Source organism: Syngnathoides biaculeatus, chromosome 1 (assembly GCF_019802595.1).
Source record: "Syngnathoides biaculeatus isolate LvHL_M chromosome 1, ASM1980259v1, whole genome shotgun sequence".
Taxonomy (NCBI): Eukaryota; Metazoa; Chordata; class Actinopteri; order Syngnathiformes; family Syngnathidae; genus Syngnathoides; species Syngnathoides biaculeatus.
In genome coordinates, this window is record NC_084640.1 from 3654652 (window position 1) to 3681046 (window position 26395).

General features: G+C 40.1%; 1 protein-coding gene and 1 pseudogene across 3 annotated transcripts in view; one reads left to right on the forward strand and one right to left on the reverse strand.

The window, feature by feature from the left end:
* abcf1 (ATP-binding cassette, sub-family F (GCN20), member 1) overlaps window positions 1-26395 on the reverse strand; it is a 33372-nt gene that overhangs the window by 3502 nt on the left and 3475 nt on the right. Inside the window, exons 4-24 of one of the 3 annotated variants that reach the window (XM_061830946.1) lie at window positions 24449-24575; window positions 24334-24368; window positions 24168-24251; window positions 20204-20242; window positions 19910-19960; window positions 19744-19818; window positions 19567-19665; window positions 18236-18358; window positions 18014-18114; window positions 16969-17054; window positions 16750-16889; window positions 14764-14912; window positions 14599-14682; window positions 14071-14195; window positions 9707-9819; window positions 9391-9565; window positions 8412-8486; window positions 7672-7742; window positions 7551-7583; window positions 5653-5821; window positions 5484-5548 (exon numbers count right to left, since the gene is read on the reverse strand). In XM_061830946.1, coding sequence (XP_061686930.1) covers window positions 5484-5548; window positions 5653-5821; window positions 7551-7583; window positions 7672-7742; window positions 8412-8486; window positions 9391-9565; window positions 9707-9819; window positions 14071-14195; window positions 14599-14682; window positions 14764-14912; window positions 16750-16889; window positions 16969-17054; window positions 18014-18114; window positions 18236-18358; window positions 19567-19665; window positions 19744-19818; window positions 19910-19960; window positions 20204-20242; window positions 24168-24251; window positions 24334-24368; window positions 24449-24575 — 2019 coding nt within the window. Of the gene's footprint in view, window positions 1-5483; window positions 5549-5652; window positions 5822-7550; window positions 7584-7671; window positions 7743-8411; window positions 8487-9390; window positions 9566-9706; window positions 9820-14070; window positions 14196-14598; window positions 14683-14763; window positions 14913-16749; window positions 16890-16968; window positions 17055-18013; window positions 18115-18235; window positions 18359-19566; window positions 19666-19743; window positions 19819-19909; window positions 19961-20197; window positions 20243-24167; window positions 24252-24333; window positions 24369-24448; window positions 24576-26395 lie in introns of all 3 variants that reach the window. The other 2 variants (XM_061830863.1, XM_061831019.1) reach the window with 2 other exon arrangements.
* On the forward strand, window positions 24905-25023 carry LOC133504420 (5S ribosomal RNA; annotated as a pseudogene).

Consider the following 26395-nt stretch of genomic DNA (forward strand, 5'->3'; position numbering starts at 1 on the left):
AGATGGAAAAAGATGACACGCTGTGGCGACCCATAAAGGGAAAATCCCAAAGGAAAAGAAGAAAGACATGACCTTATGAGATTAAAAAAAACATTTTGGTTGAAATATCTCATGAGTGTTTCACAACAGTTTTCTCAAGACATCCAGACTAGGCCAAAAATCCTCCACCACTGATTTGAAAAAGTCGTTTTTGTCGTGATTAGATCAAATCAAATAAAAAGCCTTTGTCATTATATGACTGCAATCAATGAAATAACGAGTACTTCTCCACAATGTGTTTGCACGAATAAAATAGAACATCTTAGATAAGAGGTATAGTACAGTAACAAAAAATACAATCAAGGCAGTTATGGCTAAAATAACTTAAATAAATAGATGCATAAAGTGTATATTTCAGTCTTATCCCCCTTGTCTAGGCCATTATCAAAACCAAACAAGTGCAGTTGCATAATTTTAGATTACAGTACTATGTTTGGTGGTTTTAATTTCAAGGAGTTGATGGCTCTAGGGGAAAACCTGTCTTTGAGTCTGCTTGTCTGTTTTGTGGGACTTGTAATGCGTACCAGAGGGCAGCAGGTTAAACAGGTAGTGACCAGGATGGGAAGAGTCATTAATGTTAGTAGCTCTCGTGTGATAGTGGGAGTTGGCAATGTCCTCTAGGGATAGCAGAGAGCAGCCAGTGATCTATTGTTGATGATTATCTTAATTAAAACCAACTAAGATAACATCCATCTTCAGAATCAGTTTTAATGGTCAGGTATGTAACAACACACAAGGAATTTGTCTGTGCCGCCCTGGTACGACATTCATGTTGAGTACGGAGAAGAACAAACAAACCTAACAAGAATGAAGAACAATAGACATTCAATTTATAAGGAACTATTCCTTATAACAGTCACAGTTGTGCAAAGATGTAGTCTTCTGGGATTCAGAGCAGTTATAGTGCATCAACCCCCCACATTATGTTAGGCTTATACTGGTGCTCTTACTCATTGGGGGTTCACCGTTTTAGACCAGTGCAATGACCAGTGCAAATGACTTAGTTGCAAGAGAGAAAAAACAGTTTGAATGCCTGCTAGTTTTGATTTGCATTGATCGGTAGAGCCTCCCTGACGGAAGGAGCTGGAGGCCAGGATGTGGCGGGTCCAAAAGGATCCTGCCGACTCTGGTCCGAGTTCGAACGGTGTGCAAGTCTTCAAGGGTGGGTAGGGTGGTGCCGACAATCTGTTCAGCAGTTTTGAATGTCCAGTACAATCGGACTTTTTTGTGACAGCCCCAAACCAGACTATGATGGAGGTACACATTATAGATTCAATGACCGCTGTGTAGAACTGTCTCAGCAGCTCTTGTGACAAGCCGTGCTACCTCAAGCTGCAAGAAGCACATCCTTTGCTGGGATTTTTTGAGGATGGAGTTGTTGTTCGTCTGCCACTTCAGGTCCTGTGAGACTGTAATTCCCAAGAATTTGAAGGTTTTGATGGTTGACACAAGACTGTTGGAGAGGGTGAGGGGCAGCTGTGGCAGGGTTCATACTCAGTATGACAAAAAAAAAATTTAAGGGCTTTTTAGGGGCATTCTTAGGGGCTGACACGAAAAAATTTAGGGCCGACAGGGAAAAAATTTAGGGCCATCGTGGAAAATCAGAAGTAGGGAAAAAAGACTCACCCAATGGTGCCATCAACCGTTCTTGGTTCATCAAATGTTCCAGTACCTCAGTACCTGTGACAGTGATCACGTGTCGCCCCTTGTGGTAGTTCTCATTGATATGACCATTGTCAATGTCTTCACATAGTCTACAGAAAAACAGATTCTAACTACAATTGCAACTATATACACAAATGTCTTCTACTGATGTCTGTCTCAGCACCCCTAATCTAGCTCCTTGAGCCTACCCAGTGGCTCCTCTATTTGTTGCTGCAGAGGTGGCAAAGTGGCTCTCTTGTCCTTTGCTTTGCCTCTGATTGCATTGGCCTCGGTGATAAACCTCAGATTCCTCTTTTCTTCTGCCTCCACACACAGCCTGTCAGCCTTCTCAATAAGCGTAGATATGTCAGTCTCTATCCTGGCTTTTTTTGGCTTTGAGGCAGTAGAGATGGCAGCGATGCCAAATGTAGCCAGGTACGAAGTCTTCCTTTCCCAACAGTGGTAGTTTTTAGCAATGTCACTGTCTGGGAACATGACTGCAAACACTTTCAAATTATTTTCACAAGATTTGTAACTGTAATGGCTGCAGATCAATTTTAAATTCCACACGATCTCTGCCTTTAACGAGTCCGTCTTCATGTATTGAACTACGTTCATAAAGCCTGACTTCTGGCTGATTGAAGTCGATGGCTGAACAACTGTAGGTGCGCATGCACTGCTAGTACCACTGCCTGAAGTTGATGCTTCACTATCTTGATATTTTAGAAACAGATTCATACCAACGGAAGATGAGAGAGTCTTCGCCAAATCAGCGTGTCTCCTGTTTATCCGGTGCGACTCCACCGCTTTGACGGCCATCTTTTCAAGATGGTAACTCTGCTTGCACAGATGGCAGTAAAACATGTGCCGATCTTTTGGATCACGACGAACCCAGCTCCCAAACTCCTTACTTTCAACCCAAGCTTCTTGGAAAAATGCACTTCCCCGTGATACAAGTTGGATCGATGAAAGAATTACAACGTCGCATAACGAAGACGAAGTGAAATGCCTACTCAACAAGTAGACAAGATGGCGACTAGTTGTCAACACGGTGACTTCCGTTGACAATTTCCGGCTGTTTTGGACGCCAGACGGATTGCTATTTTTTTTAGGGAGAATTTTGGCGGTTGAGGTCCTCCCTTTGATTTTTTTTTTTAATTTAAGGCCTTTTTAGGGGCTTGACCGGTTTTCACGGATTTTTAAGGACTTTTAGGAGCCCCTAAATGCACCTTCGAAAATTTAGGGTTTTTTAGGGACTTTTAGGGCCGCGTGCGAACCCTGTGTGGTGAAGGTTGGCTCCTGAAGTCCACAATCATTTCTACACTCTTTCGTGTTCAACCCCGGGTTGTGTTGGCCACACCAAAGCTACAGTCTCCCCACTTCCTGTCGATACGCAGACTCGTCACAGTCTTTGATGAGGTTGATGACTATGGTGTCATCTGCAAAATTCAGGAATTTGACAGCAGGGTGCCGTGAGGTTCAGTCATTTGTGTAATAGGAGAGGACACAACCTTGGGGTGCCCCGATTCTCATCGTTGGCGTGGATGAGGTGGTGTTCCCCAGCATCACCTGCTGTGTCCTGCCCGCCAGAAAGTTGTAGATTCACTGGCAGATGGCAGGCGAGACGCTGACCTGGAGAAGCTTGGAGGAGTTCAGGGAAGATAGCATTAAACTCAGAGCTGAAAGCCACAAACAGGATCCTCACATAGGTTCTCTCGTTGACAGCATCATCCACAGACCTCTTACTTCGATAGGCAAACTGCAGTGGGTCCAGCTGGGGACCTGTGACGGTCTTGAGGTGGTAAGGCGTTCAAAGGACTTCATTACCACAAATCTCCAGGAAACAGGCCTGTAGTCATTAAGACCTGAGATTGCTGATTTTTTTTTTTAAAGCAGGTTGGTACTCCACACAGTTCCAAAGACCTTTTGAATATCTTTGTGAAGACAGGAGCAAGTTCGTCTGCGTAGACTTTGAGGCAAGATGGGGACACAAGGTCTGGGCTCAGCGCTTTGTTGATCTTTTTTTGTTTGAACATCTGTCCCGTTCTTGGATGGTAAATGGTGGAGTTGGAGATGTTGATGTGGACGTTGGTGCGACTTGGTGGGTGCGTGGAGGGTAAGTGTGCTTTTCCTTGCACCACTTATCCGTCAAGTCGCAGGGGCAGTATCTTTAGCAGGGACGCCCAGGTTATATATTAGGTAAACTGAAATGGTCCTTTTCTGTCGGCATATGCACAGACGGAGGTGCTGCCGTGACCGGACTGTCTGATTTAACGGCTCGGATTAAGGAGGTTGCATCTTAGTGTGAATCTACGCATTGTATCATTCACAGGGAAATCCTGGCAATCCAAAAAATGCCCCTGGAATCGAACAGTATTTTGAATGACGTCGTTAAAGTTAACCACATCAAAGAACACGCCCTTAGTTTGTGCCTTTTTAAAGAGCTATGTGAGGAGATGGACACGGAGCACGCACAGCTTCTTTTATACACGGAAATATGATGGTTATCCAGAGGGAAAACGCTCAAAAGAATGCTTGAATTACGAGAGCTGCTGCAAAGATTTCTCTCAGAAAAAAAAAGTTGCCACTGGCAGCAGTGACAAGGAATAGGTCGCAAAACTGGGTTACTTGTGTGACATATTCAGCCCGCTCAAAGAATTCAATTTGTCACTTCAAGAGAAAATGACGATGATGTTCATGTTGGAAGATAAAGTAGCTGGATTTAAAGTCAAACTGGATTTGTGGGGATGGCGCATGAACAGAGGTATATTTGACATCTTTCAAACATTGGCGGGGATTTTGTATGAGACTGAGCCTTCAGTCTCCCAGCTGGTGCACGATCACCTGTCTTTGCTATTAAACCAAACCAAAAAGGACCAACGGACTGCCAAGGGATGGCTCTGCGACCCATTTATCAACAAACCAGGTGAATCCAGCATGTCTGTGCAAGAAGAGCAACTGCTTGTGATCGCAAAGAACAATGCCTTTAAGATTATTTTCGAGACAACTCTGCCGACGTTCTGGATTAAAGTCATGGCAGAATACCCGGAGATCGCCAACAAAGCAATGAAAACCCTGTTGTCATTTCTGACATTCTATCTGTGTGAAGCTAGGTTTTCTGCAGTGACGGCAACCAAAACAAAATAACGTAATAGACTGGACATAAGCAACACATTTCGGGTGTCATTGTCTCCTATTACTCTCAGATGGGACCATCTTGTTCCTGAGAAACAAGCTCAAGGCTAGCATTGATTTAGCGTTAGGGTGAATTTAAATTTTCATGCACTTTAAATTAATTTTCGTGGCGTATCTGTATCATATTTTCAAGGCATTTTTAACATTGCCATAGTGACTAGTCAGTGAGCGTTAGGCCTGAGGACGCCAACAAGGTGACATGAGGCAGAGGGGCGAGGAGAGGAGATGCTTCCAAGTGACTAATTTATTTCAGCTGTTGAAACATAACATTCATGGAGTGTTTAACAATAAAAAGAAAAATGGAACTGTTGTGTAGGTATATTTAAATAAAAGAAAAATGTGGAATTGCTTGTTCTTGTTCTGTATTTATTTTCCCACATGTATTTATTATGTTTATTATTTTATTTATTTCATTATTATTATTTTATTTTTTTATGTTTATTATATTCAATATGCAATACAAACAATCTACGTACCACCCCTCTCGGTCTGCAGTAAAATTGTTAAGCATTGACTAGTCCGCTGTGATAAAAAAGTTGAGGACCCCTGATCTAATAGAAAGACTGCCCATCTTGTCATATATCATATTGTCACATATAGCTCACCAAAATCAGCACATCTGGCTGGCGGCAGCAAAGTTCAGCAAACACAACTCGAGCTTTTTGACCACCTATTTGGAGGAGAACAAAGAAGCAACTAATCATGGGAGCACTTCTTTATACTCGTAAACTAGACAGTGCATACATTCACAAATGCGATTCTGCATGTTGATACCTGACAGTTTGGAAATCTGAATGGTGTGTGCGTGGCTTTCCAGGCCAAAACGTCCCAGGCACTTCCTGCCGTCCTGGTAGGCAAGGTTAAAGTTCCTCATCAGGTACTCTGTGGGGTTCTCCTCCATGTTCAACTGATCTGCATATTGCTGGTTGAAGAAGCCGATTTTCTGCAAGCAACCGTCACACAATAAAACTGTAATATTGGATTACTTTGTGAGAGGTACTCAAACCTTTACGCATAGAAAACTGCATTGACAGAAATGTAACTTGTACCTTTCAAAAGTTACAGTGCCTCCTCATCACATTATTTCCCCTCATGGCATGTAGTCATGAAAATAATTATTAGACCCCTATGTTTGTTCAACTTCTAGTCCATTTTAATGCCTGGTATCTAAAAAATACAGTAAACCTGACAAAGCTGAATCTTTAATGCTTTCCCGTACTTGACATGTTTCAAATTACAGTACAACCTCAGTTCTTGACCACAATCCGTTCCAAAAGGCGGTCCGAGAAGTGATTTGTTCGAAATCCAAATTGATATGTCCCATTGCAATTCATGGAAAAAGGAATAATGTGTTCCAAGCCTAAAAAATAGGCTTTTTAAAGCATTTTGTAGCTTTTCCTGATAATAAACTCCATAGTAGAAATACATGTATAGTCTAAATGCTTTATATAATTAAACAATTTAAGAAATATATATATTTCTTTGTTTAAAAAGTATGCTTTAGTAGTAAAGTAGGCTAGGCAGGGAGTGCATTGCCGTATCTGTAGCAACTTGGCACCCACCCTTGTAAACTTTTTTGTTTTTATTAACAAAAGTGCAGAATAACTTGAAACAAGCAAAAATGAGGGGAAAAAAAAACAATTTTTTTTTTCATTTTTACAGAAAGTAACATACAAAAACTAACTCGTAACTAGATTTAACGAAATCTTTGAAACAAAACAAAAATGCAGAAATGCTAATGGAACAGAGCATTATTAAAGTTTACAAGAAATAAAGTAATGCAAAACTATCAAATCTCTGCATGGGGGTGACTCACCCCCTGCAAATTCTTTTTTTTTTTTCCCCAAAAGAACTTATCAAGTTTCACTTCTCTTGGAGCCATGATTGGGGGTTAATAGTCCTCAATAGGAAGAAAAAAATGTCAGTAAATGTACCTACCGGGACACGTCTGCCTACAGAGGCTGCACACAATAACAAAGCGCGTTATGGGTCAGCTGGTCGGGCCGCGCCCGTTTTGGTATTTCCGGGGTTTTTTCGGGGGTGTTGCAATTCACAAAAACAGAGAGCGTCGTGGGTCAGCTGGTCGGGCCGTGCGCGTTGTTATTTCTGTTTTTTTTTGGAGGGGGGGCGTTCGAGTACTGGATTTTCATTTGAAATCAGAAGCAAAAAAAACCCTCGAAATTTTCATTTGAAAAACGATTTGTATGAGAACAGGGACGTTCGAGAACCGGGTATTCACCGTATTTGTATTCCCATTGATTTTGGTTACAATCAAGAAAACCATGGAGGACAGCTGATTATCATATATGTTATTTTTGTTGTCATCATTAGATTTGTCCAAACAAAAGTACCTTTAGTTGTACCGGGCCCTAAAAATGAAACAAACCCTTTAGAAACAAGGGTGACCTGATATTTTTTTCCCATGACTGTTTGTGGTTTGTTTTGGGAAAGTTGAAAAATATTTTATTTCATTTTGAGGTAAATCATTGGTATTTATGACATCAAAAGAAAATCTCTATCTAATGTACTTGGATAAAATTGTCATTTTCTTTAAGAAATATATTTTAATAAAGGTGTCACACTATATATAATTACGGTTGTTGTTATCCCGACAATAAGTTTGTATTAAACCAAATTATTATTCATGTTAAATAGAACCTCAAACTACTTACCAATCGATGATTCTTCCTCATCTCACCCTTAGTCTGCGGGGAAAAAAAAGCAAGTGTAACTCATGGTGGACTTAATTGTTACTTAGTTGAATTCATTACTCCAACAAATCAAGATACATACAGGATTTAGTTTCCCGTTGAGCAGCAACAGCAAAGTACTCTTCCCAACACCATTTGGACCAACTATACAAACTGTAGAGAAGGGAAAAAAGAAATGGCAGAGCAAAATGTGTAGTCACTATGTCAGGACGCAATGAAATGTAAAATTATTTAAACACATTCCGGCCATGTACCATTCACTTTCTGTCCAAACTCCCTTAAATAATTGAAAAATAATGAGTCACCGCCCCGGCACCCTCATACACACCTTTTAGCTATGGTTATCATAGATATCAACACTGACCCTTTAACCTTAATTCTGATTGAATATCAACTCCAAGTAAGCATGTTAGAAATGATAATGAAATTATGTAGAGTGACAAGATACTCATGTTTAGGACCAGACAACAACAACGAAATAAATTTGTTTAAAAAAAAAATCCCATTTGCAATCAATGGTCCACATTTCTGGAAGTACTTTGTAGTATATTACCCGTTAGAAGATTGATTTTTAAAGCAACATCGAGGTTTTCAAACAAATCTGTTCGGTGTACTCACTTAGGTTACGCACCACATGTCTACAGTAAGGTGACTAAAATCAGATTAGAAATTAGAAATATTGATGGGTATGCAAAGAGATAGTGTCTTTGGCATGGAAAACAAATATTTGATATTTTAACCATCTATTTGAAAACTTTGCAATGCTTCTAAATTAACAGATTTTGATGTCAGGTTCTCTATGACCAGGTTTTGCAATCTTACTTCTGGAATCCATGTCAATTCCAAAGTCGACATTCTTGAAGAGTGGCTTCTGACCCTCGTAGCTGAAATCAACGCCTGGAATTTAAAAAAAAAAAAAAAACGTGACTAAATGTGGATTATGATCATTTGTTGTCCTTTACATTTCTTTGTTTAGTACAGAATACAGAAACTCAAAAAATGGGTTCAGTACCCATTAGGAAAACTTTCACTGAACTACCCTTTGGTAGAATGCTTTAAATTACTTTATTATCACACAGGCAGATCATTTGTATTTTCTACATCCTTTTGGTGCTTGTCTGATGGTATTATGTCTGGAGTACTACATTTTCTCATTGATGACAACAAGTATTTTAATAAATCTGTGCCCAGGACTTTTGTAATCTGAGTATTCAGTTTATAGGGGGAATCCAGTGGTTTGCATTAACAATGTATCCAATAGGTCATGTAATATGTACTCTATCTTGACAAAGTGATATTAAAACATCTCATTTAACAGTGTTTTGAGAAAATTCTTAGACAATTACGAATTTTCAGGGGCGCTGCCATTTTTGCGAGTCACATGACCTACGTGGGCATATGTGACGTGTTACATGCCCTTCCAAACGCTGGGACACTATTATGCCCAGCACTGATTTATCGGATTTATCCTCATCTGAGGAAGAAATAGCAGTATCGGTTGACCGGGAAGACTGAGGAATACTTCCATACAGAGCGGCGGATCCAAGAGCTCGCTCAGCGGCATTATTTACAGCCACAGGTTAAAATCTGTATGGAAAATTAATTATTAATTAATTAAATTAATTTAAAAAAACAATCTAATAACACATTGGTTATTTTGACCTTAAAAAAACTTATTTCCAGTATGGTTGATTTACCTCGAAGCTATAGGTTACATACAGACAGGGTGCTAATTTTAAAATTTAAACCTGAAAATTAAAGGCGTAAAGTGTGAAATAAAGCAGAAGGTAGGTTGTCTTACTGTGCAGACCCAGAATGGGTGGTGAAAGAGGTGGAGGGTTTGGAAAGGTGAACTTGACAGTGTACTCTTTAGGCCTCTTGAGTAGCTCTGTGGCGTCCTGGCTCTCCTCTTCCTGAGCGCCCTTCCTCTTGCCTTTTTGTTGTTTTCTGGTGAGTGCTTCTTTGGTCTGCTTCTCCTGAGAGCCATATTAGGGTAAAATTATAAGACAGAACTGACAGAGCAGAGTGGGTAAATTTACTTTGAAGATGATCCAAATTTTGGCCACTAAATTACAGCATTTAGGTTCAGATTAAGAAAGGGGGTGGCCCAAACTCACAGCTTGTTTAGTGGACTTGCCACCAGCCTTCAGGTCCTTAAGTTTCTTTTCCTGCTTGTCATACTGTTTCTGGAGCTCCTTTTGCTTCTGGATGTACATTTTTTTGAAGGTCACTATAAAAAAAACAAGTCACAATATTTGGTTAAGCAAGATGTTACCTGCTATTATTTATCTTCAAATCCCATTCAGGCCAGCACTATAGCTAATCCGAGCACGTCTGCTAGTCATTTAGGCATATTAACTCTGCAAGACACAAGGGCCCTACGGATTAAGCAGTAATTTATAAGTCAATAATATCTCTCTTCAAAGTAATCATAATGGGTGGGAGTTTTGCTAACTAAATGTCGATATATTCAGATTTTGTCATGAAACGCTACATGTCATGTTCAGTGTTGGGAGTTATGCAGAATGAGTGGGGCAGACTGCCACGTTCCACACTTTGTGACGCGGTGGAGTCCCGGTACTTAGGGCGGGCGATTGCGTCGTCCCCCATCCCCTACCCCCAAATAAATAAATTAAAAAAGGTTGCCCATTTGAGAAAGAAGAAAAAAAAAAACTTTTGGAAAGTGAGGGCACACATGAAACCCATCATGGTCTCTAAGCCAAACAGACATAGTGAAGGGCAGGGACCCTTCATCTGACGGTGTGTGTGTGTGTGTACGTGTGCACGAGTGTCTGCGCTTTTAAAATACGAGTGCTCACGTGCACGAAATTTTCTAACGCTGAGCCAATAGCTTCAGTCACCAAAAAATTTTGTGGCATTAATTAAATTAGTTACAAAGCCCAATGCCATCATGATGATGGAACGTCCTGCTCACGACAGTAAGCTGGTAAAACAAATTTGTATGAAGTCCCAACAAAGACCTGTTGTCTTAAAACATCAACATCAGAAATCGATTTCCAATTTCTTCAGTGAAGAACAAAAAACACGGTGGGACATTTCCCGTTTCACATCAGCTCCCAATTATGGAACCATTTGCCCAAAATTGCAAACGTGACAGTGGACAGTATATGATACAAGTGTGTTCACATTACATAAAGTATAGCGCTACTTACTATTGTAACAGATGTAGCCATTGAATATGTTGATAAAGGCTGCAGACTTTTGAAAAGTAGTACATATTTTAATCAAAACAGATTGCTTCTATCTACTTTTTGTAGATCTTGCAGCGACTGCCGTAAGTACCGGGGGGAGGCAGCATTACACACACCACTTCATTGCGTTTTCAATTCTTAAACATAATAGAAGGTAGCATGTCTGTTCAAAGTAACGCTTTGTGCTGCATCCAATGAACCTTAAGATGCACTACTATGCTGTGCACTTATTGCACTTCAACTTTTATACAGTACCTGAATTTAATTTGTGGATGTTTGTTCATCTGTTAGTAAGTTAATATGTATTTTTTAAATTGCATTTTTTTGCTTTTATTTTTATTACACAGTACTTGTGATGTTGACAAATAACCCCCCATAAAAAATACTCTTGAAAACAAAAAATGAAGCATTTTTTAAATAACAAAAGAACAAACCTGCTCTAAAAACCATTTGAAACAAACTCAATTTGAAAAATGTAAAAAAAAAAAAAAAAAAAAAAAAAAAACAGGCTGCAATGGTAAATTCAAAATTATTCTAACATATCAAATTTAAAATGCAAGTCTGTCAAATAATACATGCTTTGACATCTGACAAAGGCATCTCTGGTTTACAGTGAAGAAAATGAGTATTTGAACACCCTGCTATAATGCAAGTTCTCCCATTTAGAAATCATGGAGGGGTCTGAAATTTTCATCGTAGGTGCATGTCCACTGTGAGAGAGAAAATCGAAAAAGAAAAATCCAGAAATCACAATGTATGACTTTTTTACCGATTTATTTGACGGATACAGCTGCAAATAAGTATTTGAACACCTGTCTATCAGCTAGAATTCTGACCCTCAAAGCCCTGTTATTTCGTCTTTAAAAGTTCACGCCCACTCCGTGTATTATCCTGAATCAGATGCACCTGTGTGAGGTCATTATCTACATAAAGACACCTGTCCACCCCATACAATCAGTAAGACTCGAACTTGTAACATGTCCAAGACCAAAGAGTTGTCCAAAGACACGAGAGAAAAATTGTACAACTCCACACGGCTGGAAAGGGCGATGGAGAAATTGCCGAGCAGCTTGGTAAAAAAAGCTCCACTGTTGGAGCAATCATTAGAAAATGGAAGAAGCTAAACATGACGGTAAATCTCAATTGGAGTGGAGCCCCATGCGATATATCACCTCGTGGGGTCTCAATGATCCTTAAAAAGGTAAAGGAATCAGCCCAGGACTAGACAACACGACTTGTTCAATAACCTGAACAGAGCTGGGATCACTGTTTCCAAGGTGACTGTTGGTAATACACTAAGATGTCATGGTTTGAAATCATGCATGGCACGGAAGGTTCCCCTGCTTAAACCAGCACGTCAAGGCCTGCCTTAAGTTTGCCAATGACCATTTGGATGATACAGAGGAGTCATGGGAGAAAGGTTTGTGGTCAGATGAGACCAAAATGGAACTTTTTGGTCATAATTCCACAAACCGTGTTTGGAGGAAGACGAATGATGAGTTCCATCCCAAGAATACCATCCCTACTGTGAGATCATTCTTTGGGGGTGTTTTTCTGCACATGGGACAGGACTGCACAATATTAAGGAGAGAATGACCGCAGCCCTGTATTGTGAGAACAACCTCTTTCCCTCAGTCAGAGCACTGAAGATGGGTTGTGGCTGTGTCATTCAACATGACAATGACCTGAAGCACACAACCAGGAAAACCAAGGAGTGGCTCCGTAAGAAGCATATCAAGGTTCTGTCTCCAGACCTAAACCCAATAGAAAATCTTTGGAGGAAGCTGAAACTCGTGTTTCTCAGCGACAGCCCAGACACTTGTCTGATCTAGATAAGATCTGTGTGGAGAAGTGGGCCAAAATCCCTCCTGCAGTGTGTGCAAACCTGGTGAACAACTACAGGAAATGTTTGATCTCTGTCATTGCAAACAAAGGCTACTGTACCAAATATTTTCTCAGGTGTTCAAATACTTATTTGCAGCTGTCACACACAAATAAATTGTTTAAAAATATCATACATTGTCATCTCTGGATTTTTCTTTTTAGATTATCTCTCTCACAGTGGAGATGCACCTACAATAAAAATTTCAGACCCCTCCATGTTTTCTAAGTGGGAAAACTTGCAATATTGCAGGGTGTTCAAATACTTAGTTTCTCCATTGTATATTTTAGTTCATATACGTCATTATGTCTTGGCAAATAAAATAATGGCTTATAATAAAACATGTAACATCAAGGTCATTACACATACAGTAAATATTCTGGAAAATTTTTAAACTTTACGAAGTTGCTACTTACGAAATTAATCCGTTCCGGAAGTGGTTTTGTAACGGGAATTTTTCATTAAGTAGAAGTGCATTTACAAATAAACAGCCTAATCCGTTCCAAGCCAACCACAACTCACCAAAAATAAGCAGTCAAAATACATAATGTAAAGAATATTAAACAAATTATGTTGATTTACTTTTGGCGTAGGGCAACTATGCGAAGAGAACATTGAGTGATATGCAAAAGGCATTGTGGGGGATGGAGGAGTTAAACTTTGACAGCCGAGTGAAAACATACATTCGAACGTATACATGCACACAACTCAATTCCACTAACATTTCATGGTGAAGAAAGATGAATAAACTTGTAAATACACAAACAAAAAAGTTGTACTTTTCCAAAGTGCATGAGATTGTGACAGCGCTAGTGTGATTCGGTGACAGTCAAGTGTCCAAGGGAATCACAAAGCATCATGGGTAAAGATTGACGTCCATGTAGCCAATGAGATCCCAAGAAGAAGTTATAACGATAGCCAATGGGAGAGCAGTTCTATTGCGCCACACAAACCAAGATATAGGACATGCATCACGGGTAAAGATTGACGTCCCACCTAGCCAATGGGATGCCAGGAAGATGGGCTGGTGATAGCCAATGGAAGAACAGCTCTATCACGCCACACAAAACGAGATACAGGATTTAAGTTTGGTGGAATTTGGGGAATCCAGCGCCTATTTTTTCCCTTCATATCCTGAATTTCCTTCGTAACTAGAGAATTTTTTTCCTGAGCCAGCATTTCTTAACTGGAATTTTTCGTTACTCTAGACGTTCGTAATTCGAGGTACCACTGTATTGTTTAACTAATATCTGTATGACATCGAAAGTGTTCATTAACATCTTCATCAAGACAGAATCACTTTTAATCAAAATAGTGTATTTAATGTAGCAGAAAAGTAAATCCAATTTAGAATGCATATTTAAGGTGAGAGGTATTAAACACTTACAGTAGTTCCCTCTGTAATAGTATAGTTTCTGGTTGTCTAAATGCATGATGTCAGTGCACACATCATCAAGGAAACTTTGATCGTGGGAAACTATGAGCAGAGTCTTCTTCCAGCCTTGAAGGTAGCTAGAAGGGGTAGAAAACATGTATGAACAGATATCGTTGACTGGTGATTTGTAGCCTTGTTAAAAATTGTCATAAAATGACTGAATTGTCTATATTTTTGTACAACCATCATTCTGAAATACAAAACATTGTCATTTTACATTTCAACCTATTTATACTACATTTTATTAAGACGATATGAATGCCCATTTATTGCGCATCTTCTTATCTAACCTGTTGAAGAAAGTGCACTTTTACTAGTATTAGTAGTATCTTAAGTTTACGAGATGGCGCCTGAAACTAACCATTGACCAGAATAACTTTCCATGTCATTTTCAGCAAAGAATTTTTAAAAAAAGTTAGCATAGAGACTCAGCAGGTAGTATAAGAAACGTTTTAAAGAGGAAAAAAAGGTTTTATATACTTGTTGAGCCAGATGACAGCATTCAAGTCTAGGTGGTTTGTGGGTTCGTCAAGCATCAGTAAGGTGGGTTCCATGAACAGAGCTCTGTGGATGTGGTATTCGTGAATGGGTAAAAACTCTTTCAAAATGACAGATCAGTTTTTAAACAACTGAGTTAAAGTCTACCTGGCAAGGGAGACTCTCATTCTCCAACCTCCTGAAAACCTTTTGGTGGGTCTGTTCTGCATCTCAGGGGTAAATGACAAGCCAGCCAATATTCTTCTTGCCTTGGCCTCAGCTGCTGCAGCACCTATCACCCTCAGCTCCTCATAGACCTGATGAGAGAAAATCAGATTAGTCAAAGCACATTAAGACACGCAAAATACAGAAAGGGGCACGGTGGACGACTGGTTAATCTCTGGGCCATAGTTGTGAGGACTGGGTTTCAAATACTGGCACCACCTGCGTGGAGTATGTATGTTCTCCCCATGCCTGTGCGGGTTTTCTCGTGGCATTATGGTTTCCTCGCACATCCCAAAAACAGGCATAGTACAGTGTTTTGTGAAAGTATTCGGCCCACTTGAACTTTTCAACCTTTCGCCACATTTCAGGCGTCAAAACATAAAGATATCAAATTAAAATTTGTTGTCAAGAATCAACAAGTGGGACAGAATCTTGAAGTGGAATATTGGATATTTTATATTTTTTTTAACAGATAAAAAACTTGATTACACACAGGTGGAATCTATTTATCATCAGTCAACATTGGATCATTCAGAGATCCTCACTGAACTTCTGGAGTGAGTTTGCTGCACTGAAAGTCTCTTCTTCTTTTCCTTTCGGCTTGTCCCGTTAGGGGTCGCCACAGTGTGTCATCTTTTGCCATCTTAGCCTATCTTCTGCATCTTCCTCTCTAAGCCCAACTGCCCTCATATCTTCCCTCACCACATCCATAAACCTTCTCTTTTGTCTTTCTCTCGCTGTTTTGCCTGGCAGGTCCATCCTCAGCACCCTTCCACCAATATACTCACTCTCTCGCCTCTGAACATGTCCAAACCATCGAAGTCTGCTCTCTCGAATCTAGTCTCCAAAACATCCAACTTTGGGTGTCCCTCTAATGAGCTCATTTCTAATCCTATCCAACCTGCTCACTCCCAGCAAGAACCTCAACATCTTCATTTCTACTACCTCTAGTTCTGCTTCTTTCTTCAGTGCCACCATCTCTAATCCGTACATCATGGCCGGCCTCACCACTGTTTTGTAAACTTTGCCCTTCATCCTAGCAGAGACTCTTCTGTCACATAACACACCAGACACCTTTCGCCAGCTGTTCCAACCTGCTTGGACCCGTTTCTTCACTTCCTTACCACACTCACCATTGTTCTGGATTGTTGACCCTAAATATTTGAAGTCCTCCACCCTCGCTATCTCTTCTCCCTGTAGCCTCACTCTTCCCCCTCCATCTTTCTCATTCACGCACATATATTCTGTTTTACTTCGGCTAATCTTCATTCCTCTCTTTTCCAGTGCATGTCTCCATCTTTCTAATTGTTCCTCTGCATGCTCCCTGCTTTCACTACATATCACAGTATCATCTGCGAACATCATGGTCCAAGGTTTGCTGCACTGAAAGTAAAGGCGCCAAATAATATTGCACGCCCCAACTTTTCAGGTTTTTAGTTGTTAAAAAAGTTTAAAATAGCCAATAAATTTTGGTCCACCTCACGATTGTGTCCCACTTGTTGGTTCTTGACAAAAAAATTAAATTTTATATCTTTATGTTTGAAGCCTGAAATGTGGCGAAAGGTTGAAAAGTTAAAGGGGGCTGAATACTTTCACAAGCCACTATAGGTTAATCGAAGACTGAATCAAATTGAATTCCACGTTGGTATTAATGTGAGTGCGATTGATTGTTTCTTTCTCTGTGCGCTGCAAGTGGCTGACAACCAGCTCAGGGTGTACCCCATCTCCTGCACGAAGATAGCTGGCATAGGCTCCAGCACTGCTGCGAACCTCGTGAGAATAATTGTCTCAGAAAATAGATGGATGGAAAATACAGACTCAAGGTGGTGGGTGGCCATCACGTATAGATCAGGCAAAGACAATTAGCTGACTATGCAGATGCCAATCTTTACCCAGATATGAATGTACATTATTATATTAACGAGTCACCTTGTCTAGCCTGTCTGTCACACTGTCTTCTCCCTTCTCCAGACGAGCCTGAAGTTGTTTCTCCTCCTGCAGCAGCTTCAAACGCCGGGTGTCAGCCTTCAGCACTGCCTGGACTGCTGGCGTGTCGTCAGCCACCACCTCTGGTTGCACATACATACAGGGCGGGTGTGAGTAGGACCAGGCACATTGACGAGAGGATGGGAGATAGCACATTCTTACCTTGCTCACACAGCAGCACATCAATATTGGGGGGAATACTGAGAGCTCTGTTGGCTATGTGCTTCAATAATGTGGTCTTCCCCTTGCTAGGGGGGGGAGACAGTAAACTGAGTTTACCTCGGCATAGTTGTAAACGGGGTATGGACGAGGTGAAACAAAAAAGGATAAAACTGTGGCACTGATGACTTAGTGCCAATTGGCTGTAGCTTATTTTTGTATTCCACAGCAGTATGCATATTCTGCAGTATTATTGGTCACTTCTCCCACACTTTTTTTCCAGGCTTTTGTGTAAGCATGCGGCTGTAACGCTTTTCCACGGACTAACTTGTTGTTTCTTTTTTTAGTTTTTTGTCTAACACAGGGCTCACGAATCTTTTTAAAAATTACAGATACTTATTGTAATGTGTACTGATTAATGTTAAGAGGTGTAAAACTAATCATCAAGTTGTTGTGCCCACTAGCTTTTCACCACAACTGCTATACCCCTTCTGGTCGCGTGCCAGAATACTGATACCGACCTTTGAAAAATACAATTTTTAATATTGTCATTTCAAAATTTATACTAACGTGTGATTTGAAAAAGGAACAGACTAATTGGGATTTTTTTTTTTTTTAAGAAAAGTACCACAAAAAAAATTAACCTCTCTCACTGGTGAGCTACTTTTACAACAGGATCGCTGTGGGCTACTCATGTGGTCCTTTGGGGCCGCCTGGTCACGCAGGCACCATATTGAAGATGCCTGGTGTCATGCAACTGTAGGTAGTACAAGTGTAGAGCAAAGAATCAATTCTTAAGTTGAAGAAGCGCTAACTTAAACAGAAATTTTAAATAGGTTCTTTGCTGCTTTTGCGTGACAACAGTGTGCAATACATATGCCTGAAGAAGCAACACAAAGTTAGAGAAATAGTGTTATGGCACAATTGTGGTGGAAATTGCAACAAAGAGTCATATGAAATTAACCAATTGGCACTGAGTGACGAGTGCGGCAACCAAGTCTTATTTCTTTGTCACACTTAAACGACCACAAGTTTTAAACATATTTACCCATTTGGTCCTACCAAGCCATATCTTCTTCCTGCAACTACAAGGAGGTCAGCGTTGACAAAAAGCTCTTTGCCATGGGCAGAAATGCTGAACCTTTCCAGCTACACAACACAGAACAGGACTTTGAGCGAGAGAATGAATACAATTAATCTGATTCCGTAATTAGACTGTTTAAAAAAACACTTTATGAATGCTTGCAGGATTCATAAAGCAGAGAATAACCTTGATATCAGAAGCGTTCTCCAGCATGGCCTGTCTGGAAGACATTTCAGCTTGGGAAATTGAGAAATCTCCCTCCAAGGCACTCTGTGCACGGAGACTCGCCACCTGCCGCTCATACTCCATCTATAAACAAATTCAACCTTTTAAATGAGTATTTAAGTCCCCTCAAAAAAACTAATAATAAGTGTATTAATATTTATACTATTGTATTCAGCCATTGGTCATTTCAAATACCTTAAAGTGCCATCGACACGTAAAGCATGATTTTTAGTATGTTTTTAATGAAAAAAAAAAAGGCAGCCGGAATCTACCCAGCCGTTTTTTCACCACACGTCATGATGTTGTCGTATATGGATTTTTGTATCTCAAGCCATGAAAATCCTCTCGAGGCATTAATTTTAAACCCTTTAAAGAAGCAGAAAGTGACATTTTTCTAGACACCCACACTGGCAGGTTCGTTGTTCATCGCCGCCATAGAGGTGGATCGGGCGGGGAGGTGGTTTGGTTGCGTGCAGGAGGAGAAAGGAGCTCTCTCCCCCACCGGGAACCGGTATCTGGTAGTTACTTCGCTCAGCAAGGGTACTTCTGAGTACGCTACATACTGTCATAGATACTGTCGGGGAGTCTGTTGTTAGTTACAAGTGATCTGCATATCATCTAAATATGGCTCAAAACGATAGGGTAATATTGCCCTGGTCACTTCACTCGATTGTAAGATGTTCTCTTCTTCGAAAAGAGCTTCCGTGTCAGAAGGGGCGTTGGAAAAATCAGAAAATCTCTGTTGTTCGTCTCCCATAGCAGGTGGCAACAGGGTCTCCTCAATGGCGACTGTCCCAGTGTGACATCTGTAAATGACGTTGCAGGCAATATGGCTCCGTTGGGATGTTGAGTGAGACTTCCGCAACTTTGCGCATGAATGACAACTCTCTCTCTCTCTTTTTTCCATATAGACATTGAAGTGAATAATATTATATGAAGTTTTCATAAATATATCCATTTTAAAATGTATATAGGCATTTCGGAGGCACTTTAAGCAAACTACATTTTTGCTATGGAGTTGAAAGGCAAATTACTGAATTTGACCATTTGGTAACCAGCGCAACAATAATTCTTGGGGTGGATCTATCCACTGATTCCATTCTGACCTTATCAGTGAAATAAATTTCTGGATCCACACTTTTATCCAGAGCCTCACCAAAAGTGAATTGGTTAGTTAGTACTGGCATCTTATTTTCTACTGAACTGATGACTTTTTTCATACAAAAAACCTTTTCTTCTATATACTTTTACTAGATGTTAAAGTGAAGTTGATAAACATCTTTTTAATTTACCATTTTTTTCTTCTTCTTTTTCTCCTTCTTGCTTAGGTTAGAAAAGGGGTCATCGTCCTGTTGCTGCTTTGCCTGCTCTGCAATGACATCCTCAGCACTCTGCTTTGACACACAAGACATTTAATACACAGACCCAGAAAAAAGAACGTGCCAAAATGATCTTAAACAGATTCGAACCATCATCATATCTTTGTCACTGCTTTCCCCCTCATCTTCATCATCATGATTGGAATGCTCAGCAGGTTTCATTTTCTACATGGACATTTTGAAATTTGCATTGCTGTGAATTGATAATTCATGAAAAGGAAGATTGGGGAAAAAAAACACAAAACACATTACATACAATTGCTTTGACTTTGTCCTTTGGCTTCTCATCCTCATGATTTTCTGGTGACTATAATGCAAAAAAAAAAAATTGAAGGCTAAATTAGAACCAAAAAAAAAAAATAAAAACAACAACTAGCATACAAAAACGTTTGTAACCTGATAACCTTTCATATACAATATAGGTGATAGCTGGAAATGCAAGAAAAAGCAAAGGAAAACAACACAGAATATCTAGAATTAGGAGTACACTGAGAAGCAGTTGAATCGGGGAAATACTAAAACAGAATACCCCTCAGAGACCCACCTTCACCTTAGGTTTAGCTTTGTCTATTTTCTTGCCCTTCTCAGCCTGCAAGATACACAAACTATCGTTATACTGGGAAAATGATAGCAAAATATTAAGAAAAGATACACAATTACATCATTTAAACCTGAATTCCAATGAAGTCGGGACGTAAAGCAAATAGTAAGCCCCCTTTGAAGCACTTATATTGAAAAGTGTACGAGTGTGGTCAGTCGTGTTCGCAGATAAAGTTGCGGGTGTGATTAGGGAACTGGATTAATATAACATAACTGTAAATTAAAAATAAAATAAATACATAACTAAATAGAAAACTAAAATTCAAAACTCAGAAGTGATCATTTCCAATTTCAACTGATATTAGAAGAACATGATATAAAACGGTATTTAAAATTTTTCATCAATAAAAATTCTTGATCTGACAAACTGCATCTTAAGAAAAGTTAAATGCACTGGCCTGTCAAGGAATAAACACAAACGGTCTATACTTGCAATGTTTTGAAAATGCTGAAAGTTTAGTTCAACATAATCGACATTCGTGGCAACAAGCTAGCGATACTTTACAAACATTCTTGTCGGCAATCGTGATGTATTGTTGTGGAGGGGGGAGGCACGCACCATGGGACAGCCGTAAATAGGACCCCGGCCACCTGAATCAAGCTACGAGGTAATGTTTTTTTTTGTTTTTTTACACCGTCACACTGCCTGGTGTAACTGAATTTCCTTTGACATGGCTCATGATCTTGATGACTTTCGACATAGATGCCCTTGCATTACGTGAAGCAGTTCTGAACATGCACTTTCGTACATGCTCAGTAAGGTTAACTTGCATTTCCTGTTTCCGGGTAAATACCGGTTGTTTTGAAGCAGGCTTGTTTTGTTAACGTTTATGAAATAAACATGTAAATTAATGTCAAGACCACACAATATAAGAAACATCTTGAGAAAATGCGAGGGGAGGGGCGTTACTGTTACTAGTGTTAGTGTCTCAACATGGCTACGCTCGTGAAAGCAAAACAAGTAACTCAAACGCATGTTCATTCAATGTCGTCAACTAATATCCGGATTAATTTTAGGCAATTTTTCCTCAATTTTCCGTAGCAATTTTCATGAAAATTTAAAAATCCGGAATTCCAGAGGACTTTCATCACTGAAGAATGTCTATCAACGTACAATTGGGAGGAATTTGGGATATCAACGAGGACAGAGGTGTCAAATGTGTTGATTTTGATTGACCAGTCGATTGCCGAGCTAGTTTTAGTCGATCGCTTGACCGCGTGGCTACTTGAAAAGTAGATCTTGGGGCAAAACAGTGTGGGCACCTCTAATCTATGGTTCATAATATCCTCAAAGACATGCAAAGAATGGCAGCAGTGTGGACGTCTGGTTTGTACTACTGTATTCTGTTTTTAATCTACGTTTTAAATAACATTCCAACTTCATCAGAATTGGGGTTTATACATGTATGATCATAGTCAAAACAAATATGCCTCTGTCCACTGTCATACATTTTAAAGCCAATTTTTATTTCCAGTATCTTATGCCTGGGTTTTTGTTTTTGCAGTTTCAATCTCAAATGATAGAAAATTGCTAAAAATTGACAATTATTTACACTATTTATAACATAAAATACATACACATATGCAGTGGTATAAAAGAAGCCAGACACCCTGTTTAAATACCAGGTTTTGCGGATATAAACGAATTAGACCATGATTACATTTTTAATGTACCCTTTTAAACTGTGAAACTCAATTGAAAAAATGATGGAAATCTTGTAGAGTGGGGAAGTAAAAATAAACTGAAAATGCAATTGCAGATTTTCTTATAACTGGGACTGTGGCTGTGTTCAAAATTAATTTTTAAACTCCTGTTAAATGTCAGTCAGCACATATCTGCCACCATTTAAAGTGCATCCATCAAAATGAAAAATAAAAGTTAGTTGTTCTGTTTTTTTTACCTTTCTAGCAGAAGCTTGAAGCTCCTGTGCTATCACCAACAAATATTTGGAAATCGTCATAAGTCTCCACCTTGACAAAGACCCCAGTTCTAGTTCAATGAAAAAAGCCCCAAAGCGTGACGCCTCTACCACCATGGTTCAGCGCAGATATGCTGTTCTTTTGGTGATGACAAATGTTGTTTATTACTAACATACATTTTGGAATTATGGGGAAAAGGTTTAACCTTGCTTTAATTGGACTATAACAATTTCTCATGCGTGTGGGAGATTTGTACTAAAAAGCCAGTACTTTGATGGAAATCATGCATCTTCTTTGTTGTTGTTGTTGCCCTCTTGGCAGGACCCTGATCAATTTTCTTCTTCTCTTTTCATTATTTTGGGTGGTACTTACAGATTTTAGAAACATTACTATGCCATATTTTCTCCACTTTATGATGCTCTGTTCAAAAATATCTGCCATTGTCAAATACAATGTAAAATTAAGTCTTTGGCCATGAATTCCTCAAATTCCACCACTACAATATGTGATGCATGTTTTTATAAAGTTTACAGTAAGTAAAACGGACCACTCAGCAACTCTCAAAACAAAGCTTGAACTGCTTATTTCTCGTAACTCAAAATGAGTGTGCATTTAACAGTCGCCCAACTTCCCTGATCTCTGGGTACTATGACTGATGAAGCCTTGGTGCACGCTATTTTATTTCAATCTCCCAACTACCAGGCTTCGGCGGAGAAACCTCTTGAGTCCTGTGTCCATGGATTATAAATCACTAATCATCGCCGTGTCATTAACAAGAGAGGATGAGGGGAAATAACATTATCTAGCGGAGTAGTCCAATTTCCAGCGTTTTAAAATCTAGAGTAGAAAACCATGAAATAAGATTTAGTACTTAGGAGAACTTTTACCCCATTATTGCCAAAAATGTGTTTTGAAAAATTGCTTTACAAATTTCAGCAATCGCAACAATTTATTTCCAATTTCTTTTAATATTTCCGAACATGTGATGACCCTCTTCAACTTTGTTCCATTGTACGCTCTTTTGATGACTTGGAAATTCTTTTGTACTGCTCTTCTGACTTATAAAAATGAATCTGTCAATTTCTAGTCTGATGATGCAGAAGCTCTCTGCAGACCATGATTTGTGCTGCAGGATGCAACTACAAAAAATGGAATGAAAAGCCTACGAGAAGACCTGAATTATATTTGGGAGTAATTAGAAGCACTTCAAAAAGTGGCAATGTGTGGTGACTCTCCCATTTAGCATCTTCAACGTAATTGTTTAATTCTTAACACTGCCACGTCCCAAGGGCATGCATACAGGGGCATGCACACTTGCACGACGAGCTGTGGGCTGTGACCAAAAGAACAAGATCCCGGATACAAGTTGCTGAAATGAGTTTCTCCCGTAGGGTGTCCAGGCTCTCCCTTAGAGATATAGTGAGAAGCTCGGTCCTCCGGGAGGGGCTCAGTGTCGAGCCGCTATTCCTCCGCATTGAGAGGAGCCCGATGAGGCGGCTGGGGCATCTGATTCGGATGCCTCCTGGACGCCTCCCTGGTCAAGTGTTCTGGGCATGTCCCTCCGGAAAGAGACCTCAAGGATGACCCAGGACACGCTGGAGCAACTATGTCTCTCGGCTGCCTTGGGATCGCCTCGGGATCCCTCTGGAAGAGCTGGAAGAAGTGGCTGTGGGAAAGGGAAGTCTGGGTATCCCTCCTGAAGCTACTTCCCCCGCGACCTGAGCCAGAAAAGCGGTAGATAATGGATGGATGGATTTGCAGTTTTTTTTTTTTTAACTTCAGATGGGTTTTGCTGGACGAGGTTTTGGAATGATTGAACTTGCTCTTATTTTATATATCATTAAACAAAAGTGCATTTGAACAGGGTGTGTAGACTTTCTATGGGCACTGTTTGTTCACTATGAGGATATGAACATTCCCTCAGCTATCCTATTTAAGCAAATTACATGACTAGATTAAATTTACTTGACAGCATGTGAAGAACAATATGTTACCTTTTTTTCTGGTTCATCTTCCTTATCAGAGTTGTTTTCCTCATCACTCATGCCCTGGCTGAGAGCTGCAAAAATGTTCCCACCCTGAAGAACAACACAAATGCATTATGCAGCTAGTATGTGAAGAATGATTGGCAAAGCTAGTAGTAAGCAGACGATGGCAAACCTTGTTCTTCTTGTTTCCTTTCCTGGGGGCAACAACTAAGGGGAGAAAGGGAGACACTTTCTTTCATAACTGTGATGACTAAATGTGATAACAACTTGGTCACAAGTCTTCCTACCAGGCTCATCTTCCTCATCACTTGCTTGTACCGACAGCTTTTTTAGCTTCAACATAACATCCTCGTCGCTATCATCGTCTGCATCTCCAACTTTTCCTTTCCGCCGGTCCTTCTTCTTTTTATGAGGCTGAAAAAATGCCATCGGGAACACTGAATATAGCTGCTTGAATACAGGACGTTAACGGATTTGACAACGCTGACTTCTTTGATAGGACACGGAATACGCATGAACACAGAACAGATGAGATCAAAAATATGCAAGTACATTGCTAACTGAGCTCCCCTTTACCTGCCAATTCAAAATAATCTAACACTTGTATGAAAGTAGACAATGTTAATGTTACCTGAATAATTGTATGTCTAGTTTAATAACGCTTTTGTGTTGGTGACTATTTGACCGTGGACATTAAGCCCCTCACACAGCTTTTTACATACCTGCTTTTATCTGCATAAAAAGTTTACGGCCATGCCACCTTGAGAACGCTCGATCTCGTCACATCTCGGAAGCTAAGTGGGTTTGGCCCAGGTTAGTACTTGGATGGGAGACCGCCTGGGAATACCAGGTGCTGTAAGCTTGTCTCCCCAGCTAAATGGAGAGGGGTTGTATCAGGAAGGGCATCCGGCGTAAAACTGTGCCAAACAAATATGTGTTCATCTAAGATAACACGCTGTGGCAACCCCTTACGGGACAAGCCGAAAGGAAGAAGAAGAAGAAGTAGAAGAAGAAGAGGAGGAAGAAGAAGAAGAAAAAGAAGAAGAAGCTTTTGTCTGCATAAGGTACTAATGTAGGAAAGCGGGAAACAGTTTATTGATAAGAGTAACATAGTGGAACCTTGATAGAACGGCTTGATCGGGGTGTGGACTTGTCTGATATAGCATATTGTCTGCTAACATCCATCCGTCCATTTTCTGATACGCTTATCCTCATGAGAATGCTGGAGCCAATCCCAGCTGTCATTGGGCAGGACAACCTGAATTGGTTGCCAGATATCGCAAGGCACATAAACAGTGGCGCAGCTGTAGAGTGTTGGCCTTACATTTCTGAGGACCGGGGTTCAAATCCTGGCCCCACATGTGTGGAGTTTGCATGTTCTCCCGTGCCTGCGTCGGATTTCTTCAGGCATTCCAGTTTCCTCCCACATCCCTAAAAATATGCATTAATCAGACTAAATTGCCCCTAAGTATGATTGTGAGTGCGACTGTTGTGTGTCTCCATGTGCCCAGTCCCGAGTGTGCCCTGCCTTCTGCCTGATGACAACTGGGATAGGCTCTGGCACTCCCACGACCCTGATGAGGATAAGTGGCTCAGAAAATGGATGGATGTCACCATGAATGTTAAAGACTCTCGTTATGACAAATAGTTGTAGTCGGTACAAATAACTGACGGCAGTTCAGAAAAATCCTCCATAAATGTTCTTTTGTATCTTGGATGGGCATAAATTATTAAAACAATCTTTGGGTCACCTTTAACTTAAAAAAAAAAAAACGGATTAAGTTGAAATCACTGTGTGTCTAGCGCTTCTGAGGACCATCCTCAGGCGCCTTGAGTGACTCATCATCAACAACAACAACAACAAAAACAACAATCAACAGCTAGGTGTCTCAAATGATACTGCACAGAGCGCTTTTGATTCAGGTCCCACACGGCTGATTCAAATGCTTCAGTAGCAAGCAGGCAGTCTCACAGCAGCAGAGCTCAAAGAACAAATTGTTGCATAAACTAATTAAGTTCATTACATTTACTGAGAAGATTTGCTCTTCTGGAGGAAATGTTCGCAAATGAAATAACACAATATGTAATTAACACACACTAATACACGAACACACACAATGTTCCCTCACTACAACGTGGTTCACTTTACACAGCGTCGATATTACATGGATTTTTGTATAATTTTTTTTTTACAGTGTAGCAGGCTTTATTTTTTTTTTTTTTAATTGTGTATA